This window comes from Sphaerodactylus townsendi, linkage group LG07 (genome assembly GCF_021028975.2).
Source record: "Sphaerodactylus townsendi isolate TG3544 linkage group LG07, MPM_Stown_v2.3, whole genome shotgun sequence".
Classification (NCBI taxonomy): Eukaryota; Metazoa; Chordata; class Lepidosauria; order Squamata; family Sphaerodactylidae; genus Sphaerodactylus; species Sphaerodactylus townsendi.
Genome location: NC_059431.1, coordinates 22,978,195 through 22,990,485, shown reverse-complemented (window position 1 = coordinate 22,990,485; position 12,291 = coordinate 22,978,195). Strand labels below are relative to the sequence as shown.

At 42.7% G+C, this 12,291-nt stretch overlaps 1 protein-coding gene across 1 annotated transcript in view; it reads left to right on the top strand.

The window, feature by feature from the left end:
* Window positions 1-12,291, top strand: part of RICTOR (RPTOR independent companion of MTOR complex 2) — a 43,137-nt gene that overhangs the window by 15,490 nt on the left and 15,356 nt on the right. The window contains exons 15-23 of the mRNA XM_048503178.1: window positions 2,099-2,225; window positions 2,980-3,144; window positions 4,440-4,516; window positions 4,608-4,686; window positions 5,273-5,382; window positions 5,510-5,597; window positions 8,373-8,465; window positions 10,117-10,223; window positions 10,870-11,099. Of these exons, the coding sequence (XP_048359135.1) occupies window positions 2,099-2,225; window positions 2,980-3,144; window positions 4,440-4,516; window positions 4,608-4,686; window positions 5,273-5,382; window positions 5,510-5,597; window positions 8,373-8,465; window positions 10,117-10,223; window positions 10,870-11,099 (1,076 nt within the window). The remainder of the gene's footprint in view (window positions 1-2,098; window positions 2,226-2,979; window positions 3,145-4,439; window positions 4,517-4,607; window positions 4,687-5,272; window positions 5,383-5,509; window positions 5,598-8,372; window positions 8,466-10,116; window positions 10,224-10,869; window positions 11,100-12,291) is intronic.

Here is a 12,291-nt window from a genome sequence, read left to right as displayed (position 1 = left end):
CCTGGTAAAGGTGGTGAGTCTTAACAAACCGGTATGCAAATTCCATTAAAGTTGTTTGCATCTCTTTGAGCCATCTATATTTCTTCAGCTGTGTGACCTGCAGTTGCATGATTTAATGACCTACAAGAATCCAGAATGCAGAATTGTTTTACAGAGGTCCCAATGTAACTTTTAAAAGAAACCCTGAAATAGTCTGTGGCTTGGATCCCATCTAGCATTAGCAAGCAGCTCTCACATAAGTTAACTTAACCACTCACCCATTCTTGTTCCAATTGCGCCTTGTAAGAACATAAGAACATAAGAACAAGCCAGCTGGATCAGACCAGAGTCCATCTAGTCCAGCTCTCTGCTACTCGCAGTGGCCCACCAGGTGCCTTTGGGAGTTCACATGTAGGATGTGAAAGCAATGGCCTTCTGTGGCTGTTGCTCCCGAGCACCTGGACTGTTAAGGCATTTGCAATCTCAGATCAAAGAGGATCAAGATTGTAGCCATAAATCGACTTCTCCTCCATAAATCTGTCCAAGCCCCTTTTAAAGCTATCCAGGTTAGTGGCCATCACCACCTCCTGTGGCAGCATATTCCAAACACCAATCACACGTTGCGTGAAGAAGTGTTTCCTTTTATTAGTTCTAATTCTTCCCCCCAGCATTTTCAATGAATGCCCCCTGGTTCTAGTATTGTGAGAAAGAGAGAAAAATTTCTCTCTGTCAACATTTTCTACCCCATGCATAATTTTATAGACCCCACTCATATACCCCCCCCTAGACTGCCTCCTCTCCTAAAACTAAAGAGTCCTCCCAAAGCGCTGTGCAGTATTTCATAAGGAAGGTGCTGTGTCCCTCAATCATCCGTGGCCCCGCTTCTCTGCAATCTCTTTTTTCTATCTCTTTCAATATCCTTTTTGAGATGTGGCTGACCAGAGACTGAACATGATAGTCAAGTCTGGCCCAGACCACAGCTTTCTATAGGGGCACTGACAATCTTTGGTAGTTTTATTCTCCAATTCCTTTCCCAATTATCCCCAGCATAGAGTTTGCCTTTCACAGCTGCCACATTGAGTTTGACATTCCCATGGAACTATCACCCAGTGACGCCCAAATCCCTCTTCTTGGTTCCTGTGACTATAGCTTCACTTGAGCCCTAAGCCAGTATGTATGTAGTTTTGGATTTTTGCCCCTATGTGTGCATCACTCTCTTTGCATTTTTGCTGCTACATTGAACTGGCATTTGCCATTTCTTAGCCCACCTCACCCTAATTTCCTATCAAGGTCAGCGGGCTCCTGCAATCCTTTGTGGTTCTCACCACCCTACATAATTTGGTATCATCTGCAACCTTGGCACACCACGCTTACTCCACCCCACTTCCAGGTCATTTATGAATAGGTTAAAGAGCACTGGTCCCAATAATGGATCCTTGGGGACACCAATTCCCTACATCTCTCCATTTGTGAGAATTTCTCCCATTTTACACCCACTCTAATTCCTCATTCCCTGTTTCTCAAACAAAGTTTTAATCCCATAGGAGGACTTCCCTCTTATTCCCTTCCTACTTCATGAGTTTTCCTCTAATTAGGTCCCTTTGGGGTGGAGGAAGATAATTGCCAGACTTGCCCCCTAAATGGGGGGCGGGGGGGCAAAGAAGGTGGGTCTTCAGTGGAAGGAGAAATTACTCAAAAATTCTTCTGTTTCTTGAAAGTTTCTTCTACCAGTAAATTGAAAAGATCTACTCTGTGATGTTTTTCTAAGATAACAGTTGATTCGTACAAAATTTATAAGCAGGTGGTAGGTTTTTAGCAGAAGCTTTTATTATGGAAAATAATTAACCATGACTCATTTTGTTTCTGTTGCTACAGCCACATTATAGTAATTGAAACATCCTTGGGTACAAGTGCAGGGTACTTAGGCAAGAAAGGGATTTGCCTGCCCCATTGAGCTTTCAGTCTGAAGTTCGGTAGTAAGAGGGACAGATGGAGGGTATTAAAATTAGTCCCATTAACAAACATATTTACATTCTTGTAGGTGCCATGTGTATATAAAAACATGTCTACCTTACCAGGAACTCCTGCGGTGTTTTAACTGTTTCCCACTTGTTTTCAGTCTCCTTAATCTTTGCTCTTTGAAGAACCAAGATCACTTACTAAAACTGACGGTATCTAGTTTGGATTACAGCAGAGATGGACTGGCCAGGGTCATCCTTTCTAAAATCCTAACAGCAGCGGCTGACGTAAGTGACAGGCGGGTTGTACATTCTGAACAATGCATGAGTAGATTTATTCATGTTTTCACCTTGCAGTATAGCAGATAGAGTGGGCCTGGATTGGGGAAACCTGTATTCAGATTACTCATAAAATGATCTGAGGTACCATGAATCAGCTTCTGTGTATTCCCACTAAGCCAGTGGTGGAAAACCTATGGCACTCCAGATGTTTATGGACTACAATTTCCATCAGCCCCTGCGAGCATGTAGTCCATGAACATCTGGAATTGTAGTCCATGAACATCTGGAGTGCCATAGGTTCGCCACCACGGCACTAAACTATGAAGCTTGCCAGATAAGCCACTCATTCTCAGCCTAACCTATTTTGCAAGATTGTTGGGAGGGTAGAATATAGAGCTCCTTAAAGGAACAGTGAGATAAAATGTAATGATATTGCATATGTTCAAACATGGAAACTTAATGCACACTTTGAATTCCACCTATTTTTATAACGATGCAGTCAGAAATCAACATTTTTTTGCCTCCCCTTGGCACGTAAACACACTGTAGGAGCTCATACAGTTCTGTTCCAGAATTTCTGACCCTCATAGTTGATTGACATGCAGAGATTTAAAATGTATGGAGCACAAATAGTCTCAAAGCTGGGTGCAATTTGGGTTTGTCATTGTTTCAGTGGCTTATAAATACCTGTGGTTTTGTGTCTGGGTGAGGTCTCACGTGCCTATTTATGTTTATCGTCTTCTTCATCTCTCCTTCGTAGAGCTGCAGACTGTATGCCACAAAACATTTAAGGGTACTGCTGAGAGCCAATGTAGAGTTCTTCAGCAACTGGGGAATTGAATTACTAGTCACTCAGCTGCATGACAAAAACAAAGCTATTTCCTCTGAAGCGCTTGATATTCTTGATGAGGCATGTGAAGACAAGGTGAGCATCTTTAGTTCCCTTGCGCAGTCTCTGCAAAATGCAATCTGTTTCAGTTCATTAAGATATAAACACACATTATGTTGTTATCCCATTAACCATCAGTGAAAGGCATTCATGAAGCAGATCATTCTCCCTTGTTCTTAAAAAGCTTCATCACTATTGGGGTGGGGGAGACAACATTCCTCTTTCACAATAATGGGGGGCAAACGCTTCCTGCGGTCTTTTTCCTTCAGCATGAAAGGGACAAGCAAGTATCGCTTTCACCAGATTGCTGTGAGTAGGAAGGAAGACTTACGTCGGCTTCACTGTTCTCTTTGGAGAAGGGGTGAATAGAATGGTAGTAAACGAATCTCACCCAGTTCCTAAGGGTGCTCTTAATTCTGATGAGCTGCCTACCAAGACACAGGCAAGAGATTCAGTCTGTAGTAATGCTTTCCATTCAGTCTTTAAGTTAAAAACAATCTGTAGTCATTAAAAAACTAAATGAGAAAAAAAACAGTCATATAAATCACATAGTACTAACACAAGGACCTTATGCGAAATGTGTTAATTCCTTGTGTTAGTGCTATGTCTAACTGTTTATATGATCTATATGCCTTTTTTGTTTAGTTTTTAATGACTATAGATGGTTTTTAACTTAAAGATTGTGTGTACTGGGCAGTGAATGTTGGTCATATAATTTGTTCCCTTTTTTTGTTTCCTAATTTGTTGATTCCTAGCCTGCTCGACAGATCAAATTCCCGCTCCCCTATTGTATGTTTTTGCAATGCCTTCCGTTGACAGTTCATAGGAGGCAACACTTTATATTTCCTTTCCTATTGTGATTCTGTTTTGCATACTGATATAGAATTTTTATATTACTCGGCTGTGCTGAGATTAGCACTGGTGACTTTTTGTAAGTGTGGTTACAAAAAGGTTGGCAATCAAGGAAGGAGCTCAAGAGTAAGGCCCCTTCCGCACACGCAAAATAATGCATTTTGAAACCACTTTCACAACTGTTTGCAAGTGGATTTTGCTATTCCGCACAGCTTCAAAGAGCACTGAAAGCAGTTTGAAAGTGCATTATTCTGCATGTGCGGAATGAGCCTAAATCTCAATTCATAAACCAGGATTATTTTTTTTCAAGGACAGAATATTTTAAAATAAGGCAACTCTATCCAACTAGTCTGGTACATGCTGTTTCACCTAATGACATATGCATATATTTGTCTGATGTGATCCAAAGTGATTTCCAGTATTATTCTAACCATTTTTTTATTTATCGAATGTAATATTTTCCCTCCTTTTTTCTTTAGGCAAACCTTCATGCCCTCATCCAAATGAAACCAGCACTGTCTCATCTTGGGGACAAGGGCTTGCTTCTGCTGTTAAGGTTGGCACTCTATTCATATGGCATTTCAGATTAATAAAAGGCAATTGACATTAATAATCAGTGTTCATATTTGTAACTATTTGTTTTTCAGATTTCTGTCCATTCCAAAAGGTTTTTCCTATCTCAATGAGCGAGGATATGTGACAAAACAAATGGAAAAATGGCAGAAGGTAATTTTTATGACATATCTAATATGTTCTCTACCACTCATATTTTCAAATATATTTCTTCTTATGCCTTTCCACCAGAGATGTATCTAGGAAAAATGTAGCCTGGTGCAAAATCTGAGTTTCCCACTGCCCCCGCCCCCCCCCATATGGGCGGCCACTCTCCCCCATCAACTCCAAACAACTTTTTTTGCACCTGGTCTTGAAGTCAGTTCATGGACCCAGGGAAAAGGAGGAGGGTTTGGGGGTTGATCACCACACCGCATTAACTAAGAATGCTTTTGGCAGCCTGTGGACATTTGTTTATTATGTCCCCTGGGCAGTCAATGCCTTGACTTTCCACTTTGATGAGGTTAGCTCCTTGATTGCAGCTGGGATTCTCCCCAGCATAATGTGGCATCTTGCTTTAGGATCCATTATGGCTAGAGCCATTTCATCTTTTTAAACTTTCACTTCTGGAATCTGCAGTAGCACCTTGGTAATGATCAAAAATAGGAAGAAAGTTTTCAGAGTAAAGCAGACTATTGTGCATAAAGAAAAATATCAGAAATATTGTTCTGAGAGACTCTGTATTCTGTTACCATTTTAGGAATACAATTTAAAATACGTTGAGTTGATAGAGGAGCAACTTAATGAAGCACTTACCACTTACCGCAAACCTGTTGATGGTGATAATTATGTTCGTCGCAGCAACCAAAGGTAGGCAAAGAGAAAAAGAATCCTCAGTGGTTTGAAAAAGCAGTGGCTGCAGAAACTGAAATAACAGGCAGCTTTTGAAATTGTTATAATTAATACTGTGAAATCAGACCATTTTTCTTTCTACCAGATTACAACGACCGCATGTCTATCTTCCAGTTCACCTTTATGGTCAACTGGTGCATCACAAAACAGGCTGCCATTTGTTGGAAGCTCAGGTAAGGAACTTTAATTTAGTTAATTCATAATGAAATTAGCAGGCAGTTTTACTACCGCAGCTGCTTTAATTTATTCAGTTTTGTTAATTTAATTATTTAGGAGCAGCAGTGGCGTAGGAGGTTAAGAGCTCATGTATCTAATATGGAGGAACCGGGTTTGATTCTCTGCTCTGCTTGCGCTAAGCCTGCTCCTGGAGAGCTTATCTATGGGGAATTCCAGATTAGGGCCTGGGTGTGCACTCCTACATTGACGCGCCAGCTGGGGCGGACCCTTAGATATAGTCCCAGCATGCTATCAGAGCTCTCTCAGCCCCATCTACCTCACAGGGTGTTTGTTGTGAGGGTGGAAGGTCAAGGAGATTGTAAGCCCCTTTGAGTCTCCTACAGGAGAGAAAGGGGGAATATAAATCCAAACTCTTCTTCAAACTCTAATGCATTTTTAAAATCCTTCTTGCCTATATTTGCATCCATCAAACGAACATTCCCCCCCCCCCCCCAGTCTATGTGCAGTTTTGTGAGATCTGTGAGATTTCCCAGGAACATGGGTATAAACTCTTTCTGAGCACTGGGGTGCCACAGTGGTAATTCAGTGGGGAAGATTGTTGAAATCGGCTAGCTTCTCTCTTGGCCATCAGTTCTTATTTGGAAGCCCCACTTGCAGAATTTTCATCTTAAGGTTTTCCCAAATAATGTGGGAATGCAGTCACGGTGAGAAGAGAATCTCCCAAATCGCGTACGAGGTCGCACAACCATTTAGTAAAACCTCTGGGGCCCGTCTGCGGCCCGGTTCTGACGGCCTGACCTGGGAAGCCAAAAAAAGCCCCAGGCGCGCCGGTCCCCAGATATTAGTGGCTACCCCGCTGCTGCCAGCGCTTGGCAGCGGGCGACCTGACGCACTTCTTCCCTCCCAGAGGCGGCGTCAAAGCCGCTTCCTAAACTACAACCCACTTTAAAGGGTTGTTGTTTGAGAGGATCGTCTTCCCTGCGGCGCCAGTCTGGGTACCAGCTAACCGCCGAGCGGCAACTTTCTCCCTCCGCCCCCACTTACTGTGTCTTCCTGCAAATTAGCCTGCGAGGCGTCGCCAGCCAACCCACTGTTCCTCCTCGACCTCCAGGGGTCGTGGAGGGGCAGCGATGGCGAACTCTGCAGGCTACTGAAGGGGACTGACCGCAGGTGGGGCGGCTACAATGAAAGGCGCAGAGGCGGCTCCGTCGCGGAGCCGCTTCCTGCCTCTGCCGACACTCCCGTTGCCTGCTTTCGCGCTTAGCGGCATCGCGAGCAGGCTCCATACGCCCGACGGAACTCCTGCCAGCGTGGGGGCGCGAGGGGGCCGTGCAGAAACGGCCTGGGAAACAAAGTTCAGAATGATTAAGCAGGAGAGAAAGAGAAACAATGTAACTCTCTTTTTCTCCCTTCACATTTTTGCTATCATAGCACCTGAATTACTTGTTAGTTTCTGGAGTGCATGCTGTGCTTCACAGGGGTGACGAAGAAACCGCACCTGTAACTTTCTGGGAAAAGTACAGAAATGGGGAGCAATTAGCCTAGCAAGTTCAGTGCTGTCTTGATTTATCAGAACTGTATCTTTCACCCATATGCATCCTCGCACTCTCTTGTGCCTGGCCTGCCATGAGAAACAATTGTGTGAAACTACTGTAAAAACAGCCTGAATAGACTTTTAGATTTGTTGTTAAAGGAACTTTAGTTTGGTGAAGAGAAGGTTAAGAGGGGACATGATAGCCCTGTTTAGATATTTGAAGGGATGTCATGTTGGTGAGGGAGCAATCTTGTTTTCTGCTGCCCCAGAGACTAGGACCAGGAGTAATGGGTTCAAGGTGCAGGAAAAGAGACTTCATGTAAACATCAGGAAAAACTTCCTGACAGCAAGGGCTGTTCAACAGTGGAATGCACCACCTCGGAGTATGGTGGAGTCCCCTTCTTTGGAGGTTTTCAAAGAGAGACTGGATGGCCATCTGTCAGGACTGCTTTGATTGTGTATTCCTGCATGGCAGGGCATTGGACTGGAAGGCCCTTGTGGTCTCTTCCAACTCTATGGATATGTGAATAGCCAGTTGATTGTGAAATGTCCGGGATAGAGCTCCACGTAGCTTAACGTTTTACGGTTCCCGTCGATGTTAATTTCTATTTAAAAAATCACTGAATTGAAGAAAAAAGTAGCAATTATGTCATTGCAATCTATTGATAGTTGTTAGTTGTTAATATTCATGAAATGATGAAAACTGTTTAAATACCAAGTAGATTGGAGTATCTGTCACTGTTTCAAGCATCCTTATTCAGTTTCAACAGCAATCATTTCTGATGTATTTGCTAGTACTCGTGATTTGAATAATTAGCTTTTTAGAAATTGTTATATCGATAACAGTAAAAAGAATAACCCATTTGTATTTTCAGTTGCTCATTTATGTTGGAAAAGCAGTTGAAATTATAAGAATTAATAATATTGAGATATATTGTCGAAGGCTTTCACGGCCGGAATCACTTGGGTGCTGTGTGGTTTCCGGGCTGTATGGCCGTGTTCTAGCAGCATTCTCTCCTGACGTTTCGCCTGCATCTGTGGCTGGCATCTTCAGAGGAAGGGAAGACGATCCCTCCCCAACAACCGCAGGGAAGACGATCCCTCCCCAACAACATCCTCTGAAGATGCCAGCCACAGATGCAGGCGAAACGTCAGGAGAGAATGCTGCTAGAACACGGCCATACAGCCCGGAAACCACACAGCACCCAAATATTGAGATACTTTTTTCCCGCTTTAGAGTATTGTTCCTGACTTGAGTTACACTGTTCGTTCCCCTCTGCTGGATAAATGGGAAGGAATTAAGCAACTGAAGGCTGCTCTCTGGGCACTGGTGAGTTAAAAAATCGACCCGAATTTTCCGTATTTCTGCAAGCAAAAACACCAGTGAAGAGAATGTACAGATCTGTTTGTTCCTGGAAAGATGCCTGAGAAATGGCCACTGCTGAGTATTATTTACCATTTGCTATACATTTTGTTCTCAAAGGAGTTCTGCTGTGACAGCTAATAATATTCCATTTGGGATTAAAAAACAAACAAACAGATTTCAGTGTTAGAGTCTGTTTCCTTTTTGTTTTTAATACAGCAGAGAAACTGAGGGCAGTAAAACAAAAATGTTTTGAAAAATGAATGATTGAGTCCTTTGGTACATCTCTCTACCTCTCTCAGTTACACATTCCTACCATTCAAACCTGAGTATTGAAATGTATTCACCATTCAAGCAGGCTCCCCCAAAATTGGTTTTCAATTAATTAAAGTCTCTAAAGTACAAATGTACCCCTCCCACTTGCATTCCTTTCCCAATATGGAGGCAAGCATGATGCTCTCTGTCTATTTTTTCCCTTCTGTTTTCAACTATACTGTATATCTTCAGGGAAACAGCTGGGGACTTCAGTCTTGTCTCTCTGCTTTTATTTTCTTAACAAACTGATAATTAGTTCTAATTGCTGAGCAAAGTCAGGTAGCTTTATTGGCCAATTTTTATCTCTGGTAGAGATTCCAACACACTCCGTCCCTCTCTCTCTCTCTCGGCAAGAAGTTCTCAATTATTTAGGGGGGAGAAAGTTGATATAAAAAAAGAAATAACTCAATCAAAAGAGAAAAAATTGAGATAAGAAAAATGGGAAGGCAGATCTTATAAGCCAGTGATGGCGAACCTATGGCACGGGTGCCAGAGGTGGCACTTGGAGGCCTCTGTGTGGGCACGCACACACAGAGTTCGTCATGTGGAGGCCCCCGGAAAATCACACACACACCCCACACACACATCTAGGCTGGCCTGGGCCACTGAGCACGACGTGCGCGCACCGCGGTGAGCATGGAGGACTTTTTCTGGTGGGCCTGGTGCCTGTGCTTTGGGTGGCTGCTGCCCGAGGGGGGGGGGCAGAGGAGGCAATGATGCCAGAGAGGCACAGAGCGGTGCGCGCAGGACTTGCTGGAGGCTAGAGCAGGCTGGCCCCTGCTTGAGCAGGTGAGGCGGAGGAAGAGGGAGCCAACTGTTTTTTTCTAAACTAAAACCTCAGCATTCAGGTTAAATTACTGGGTTGGCACTTTGCGATAAATAAGTGGGGTTTGGGTTGCAATTTGGGCACTCAGTCTCAAAAAGGTTCACCATCACTGTTATAAGCTGTTTGCTTGCATTACCTCACTGCTCTTGATGTGATCAGAAGCCCGCAGTTCCCTATCATTCGGGTCTGCAAGGATTCACCTGTCAAATTTGATAGAGGTGAGAATAAATAAATCCTTCTGAAATGCCGTTTTTCTCTTCAAATGTCCCACAGTGAGATAAGCCATAGAGCTCTTCACAAATTCTACCTTTCAGACCATCGTTGATACTAAGTAGAAAGTCAGTATCTTTGCAGCATTTGGTGATATATAGAGTCTGTTTCACACACTAAGCTCCACTTCATCATATTGCATTTTGTCAGACTTTTTTACTGGTATCTCCAAAGTCAGCATAGTGACAGATAATCTTCTTATTACAGGGCAATATTGGGTCATCGAATTGGGGTCTGAATTTGCTTCAAGAAGAAAATGTGATTCCTGACATATTGGCCCTTGCCCAACATTGTGAAGTCTTGTCTATTAGAGGGTAAGTAGAATTTTAAAAACAGGAAGCTTTTGTTTTAAACAGTTGAAACTTGTTGTTTTCTCTTGGCCTGAAAGCCATTAAAATAATTTGATGATTTGCATCCAGCGGCTCCTTTCCTTGCAAACCGTGTAGCATCCTGGATGATTCTGGGGGAAAAAAGAGGTGCATCCCACAAGAACACCCTAGAATTTCCCAGAGGCCTCTTTGTGTGGCAGTAGATAGCGTTGGTTATTGGTTTTGCACCATTCATGCCACCTGGGCACAGCATCTGCTGCTATTTTCAAAGAATACCTTAAACTTTGGACATGCACTCTTGCAAATGCATGGTGTGGCAAGTCGAATTGTTTCTACAGTTTTAACTCTTTACTTCCTTATTCTATTTTGTATCTAGTTTTTCTTCCTTTTTGTGGGGTGTTCTCTTCTATTTCTCAACGCTGGTTATTATAATAGTTCTCTATGTATATGAGTTGCTGGAACACGCCTTTTAGACTTTTTGATTCTGTTTCTGTCAACTTTTACTTTTGCTTCTGGTCCGTCTTTAGCAATTTTATGAGTTTCTCGTGTGTGTAAAATTGACTATAGGGCTACAGACCTTGCATGGTAATATATGTTTGTTTAAAGCGGATTCCTGTTTTGTAAAATACAGGACCTGTGTCTACGTGCTGGGCCTAATAGCTAAAACAAAGCAAGGCTGTGACATTTTGAAGCATCAGAATTGGGATGCGGTCAGACACAGCCGTCGACACCCTTGGCCGGTGGTCCCTGACGACATGGAACAACTCTGCAATGAGCTTTCCTCTATTCCCAGCACGCTGAGCTTGAACTCCGAATCTACCAGTTCAAGGCACAACAGTGAAAGTGAATCTGCACCATCAAGTGAGTACGTGGAGTAGTACTGGCAACTGGGTATTCAGAAAAGTATATATTAGGTGATTCAGCAAATCTGAGAATGTCACATCCTGTTGATGTTGATGGAAGACAAGCCAGACCTTAACTCTAAACCCTTGAATTAAGTGCTTATCTGTGGCAGGTCACCATGGTAACCTGCGTGCTTAGTCATTGTAATTGTATTGTAATTATTTCCTAATCTTGAGTGTTCTGTGTTCTTCCATGAAGATGGAAAGGTGAAAGGGAAAACAATTGTTAAGTAACTTGATTGTGAAAGGTTTTGCTTTTTATTACACAATGTGGTCCTTGCTCAAGAATAGACCTTTTTCTTTCAGAGTTTATAGGAAAAAATAACTTTGGGACATGGTTCGGTATGCACAGTACATGAGTTATAAAGCAAGGGATTCCTGGTTTAGTTGCTTCTTCAGAGCAGTGATAAAAACAGCAAAATGACCTGATACCTTTCTTTCAGTTCAGCAGAAAATGCTGACCTAGGCTTTGCGTAGTTTAAATAGAAGGTTCGGGGAGCATTTGGGTGAAATCCAAAAAATACAGGGACTGGAAGCTAAGTGACACCAACAGGTGATCGTGTAGAAATAGGCAGTAAATGGGCATAGATGCACCAACAAAAATGACTTAACTTGCATCTGGCAAAAGGGACATTTGATATAAGCCAGATCATTTGTGTAACGCTTTCAAGCATTCGGAACATTTCATACACATTATCTTGCCATCCCTACATGAAACTTAAAAAGCAGGTCAACACTGAGGCTAAGAGGAGGAGGATTGCCTCAGGCCACCAAGTGAGTATATGGCAGAGAGGATGTTTCAGCTGGGGACTTCTGAGTTCACAGCTAAAGTTTTTCTATTTTTTTATCTACTTCAACATACCACTTATTAGCAGGAATGGACAAGTGGATGGAGGACCTCAACAGGAAAATGTATTTTTTCCACTCGTGACACTTAAGGCCCCTTCCGCACATGCAGAATAATGCACTTTCAGTGTACTTTGCAGCTGGGTTTTACTGTGCAAAATAGCAAAGTCCACTTGCAAACAGCTGCGAAAGTAGATTGAAAGTGCATTATTCTGCATGTGCGGAAGGAGCTTAAGTGAAAGTAACTTATATTGCTGTGAAGGATGATCTAAGAAGATGGATGAAGCTTTAGGAAGGCTTGTATT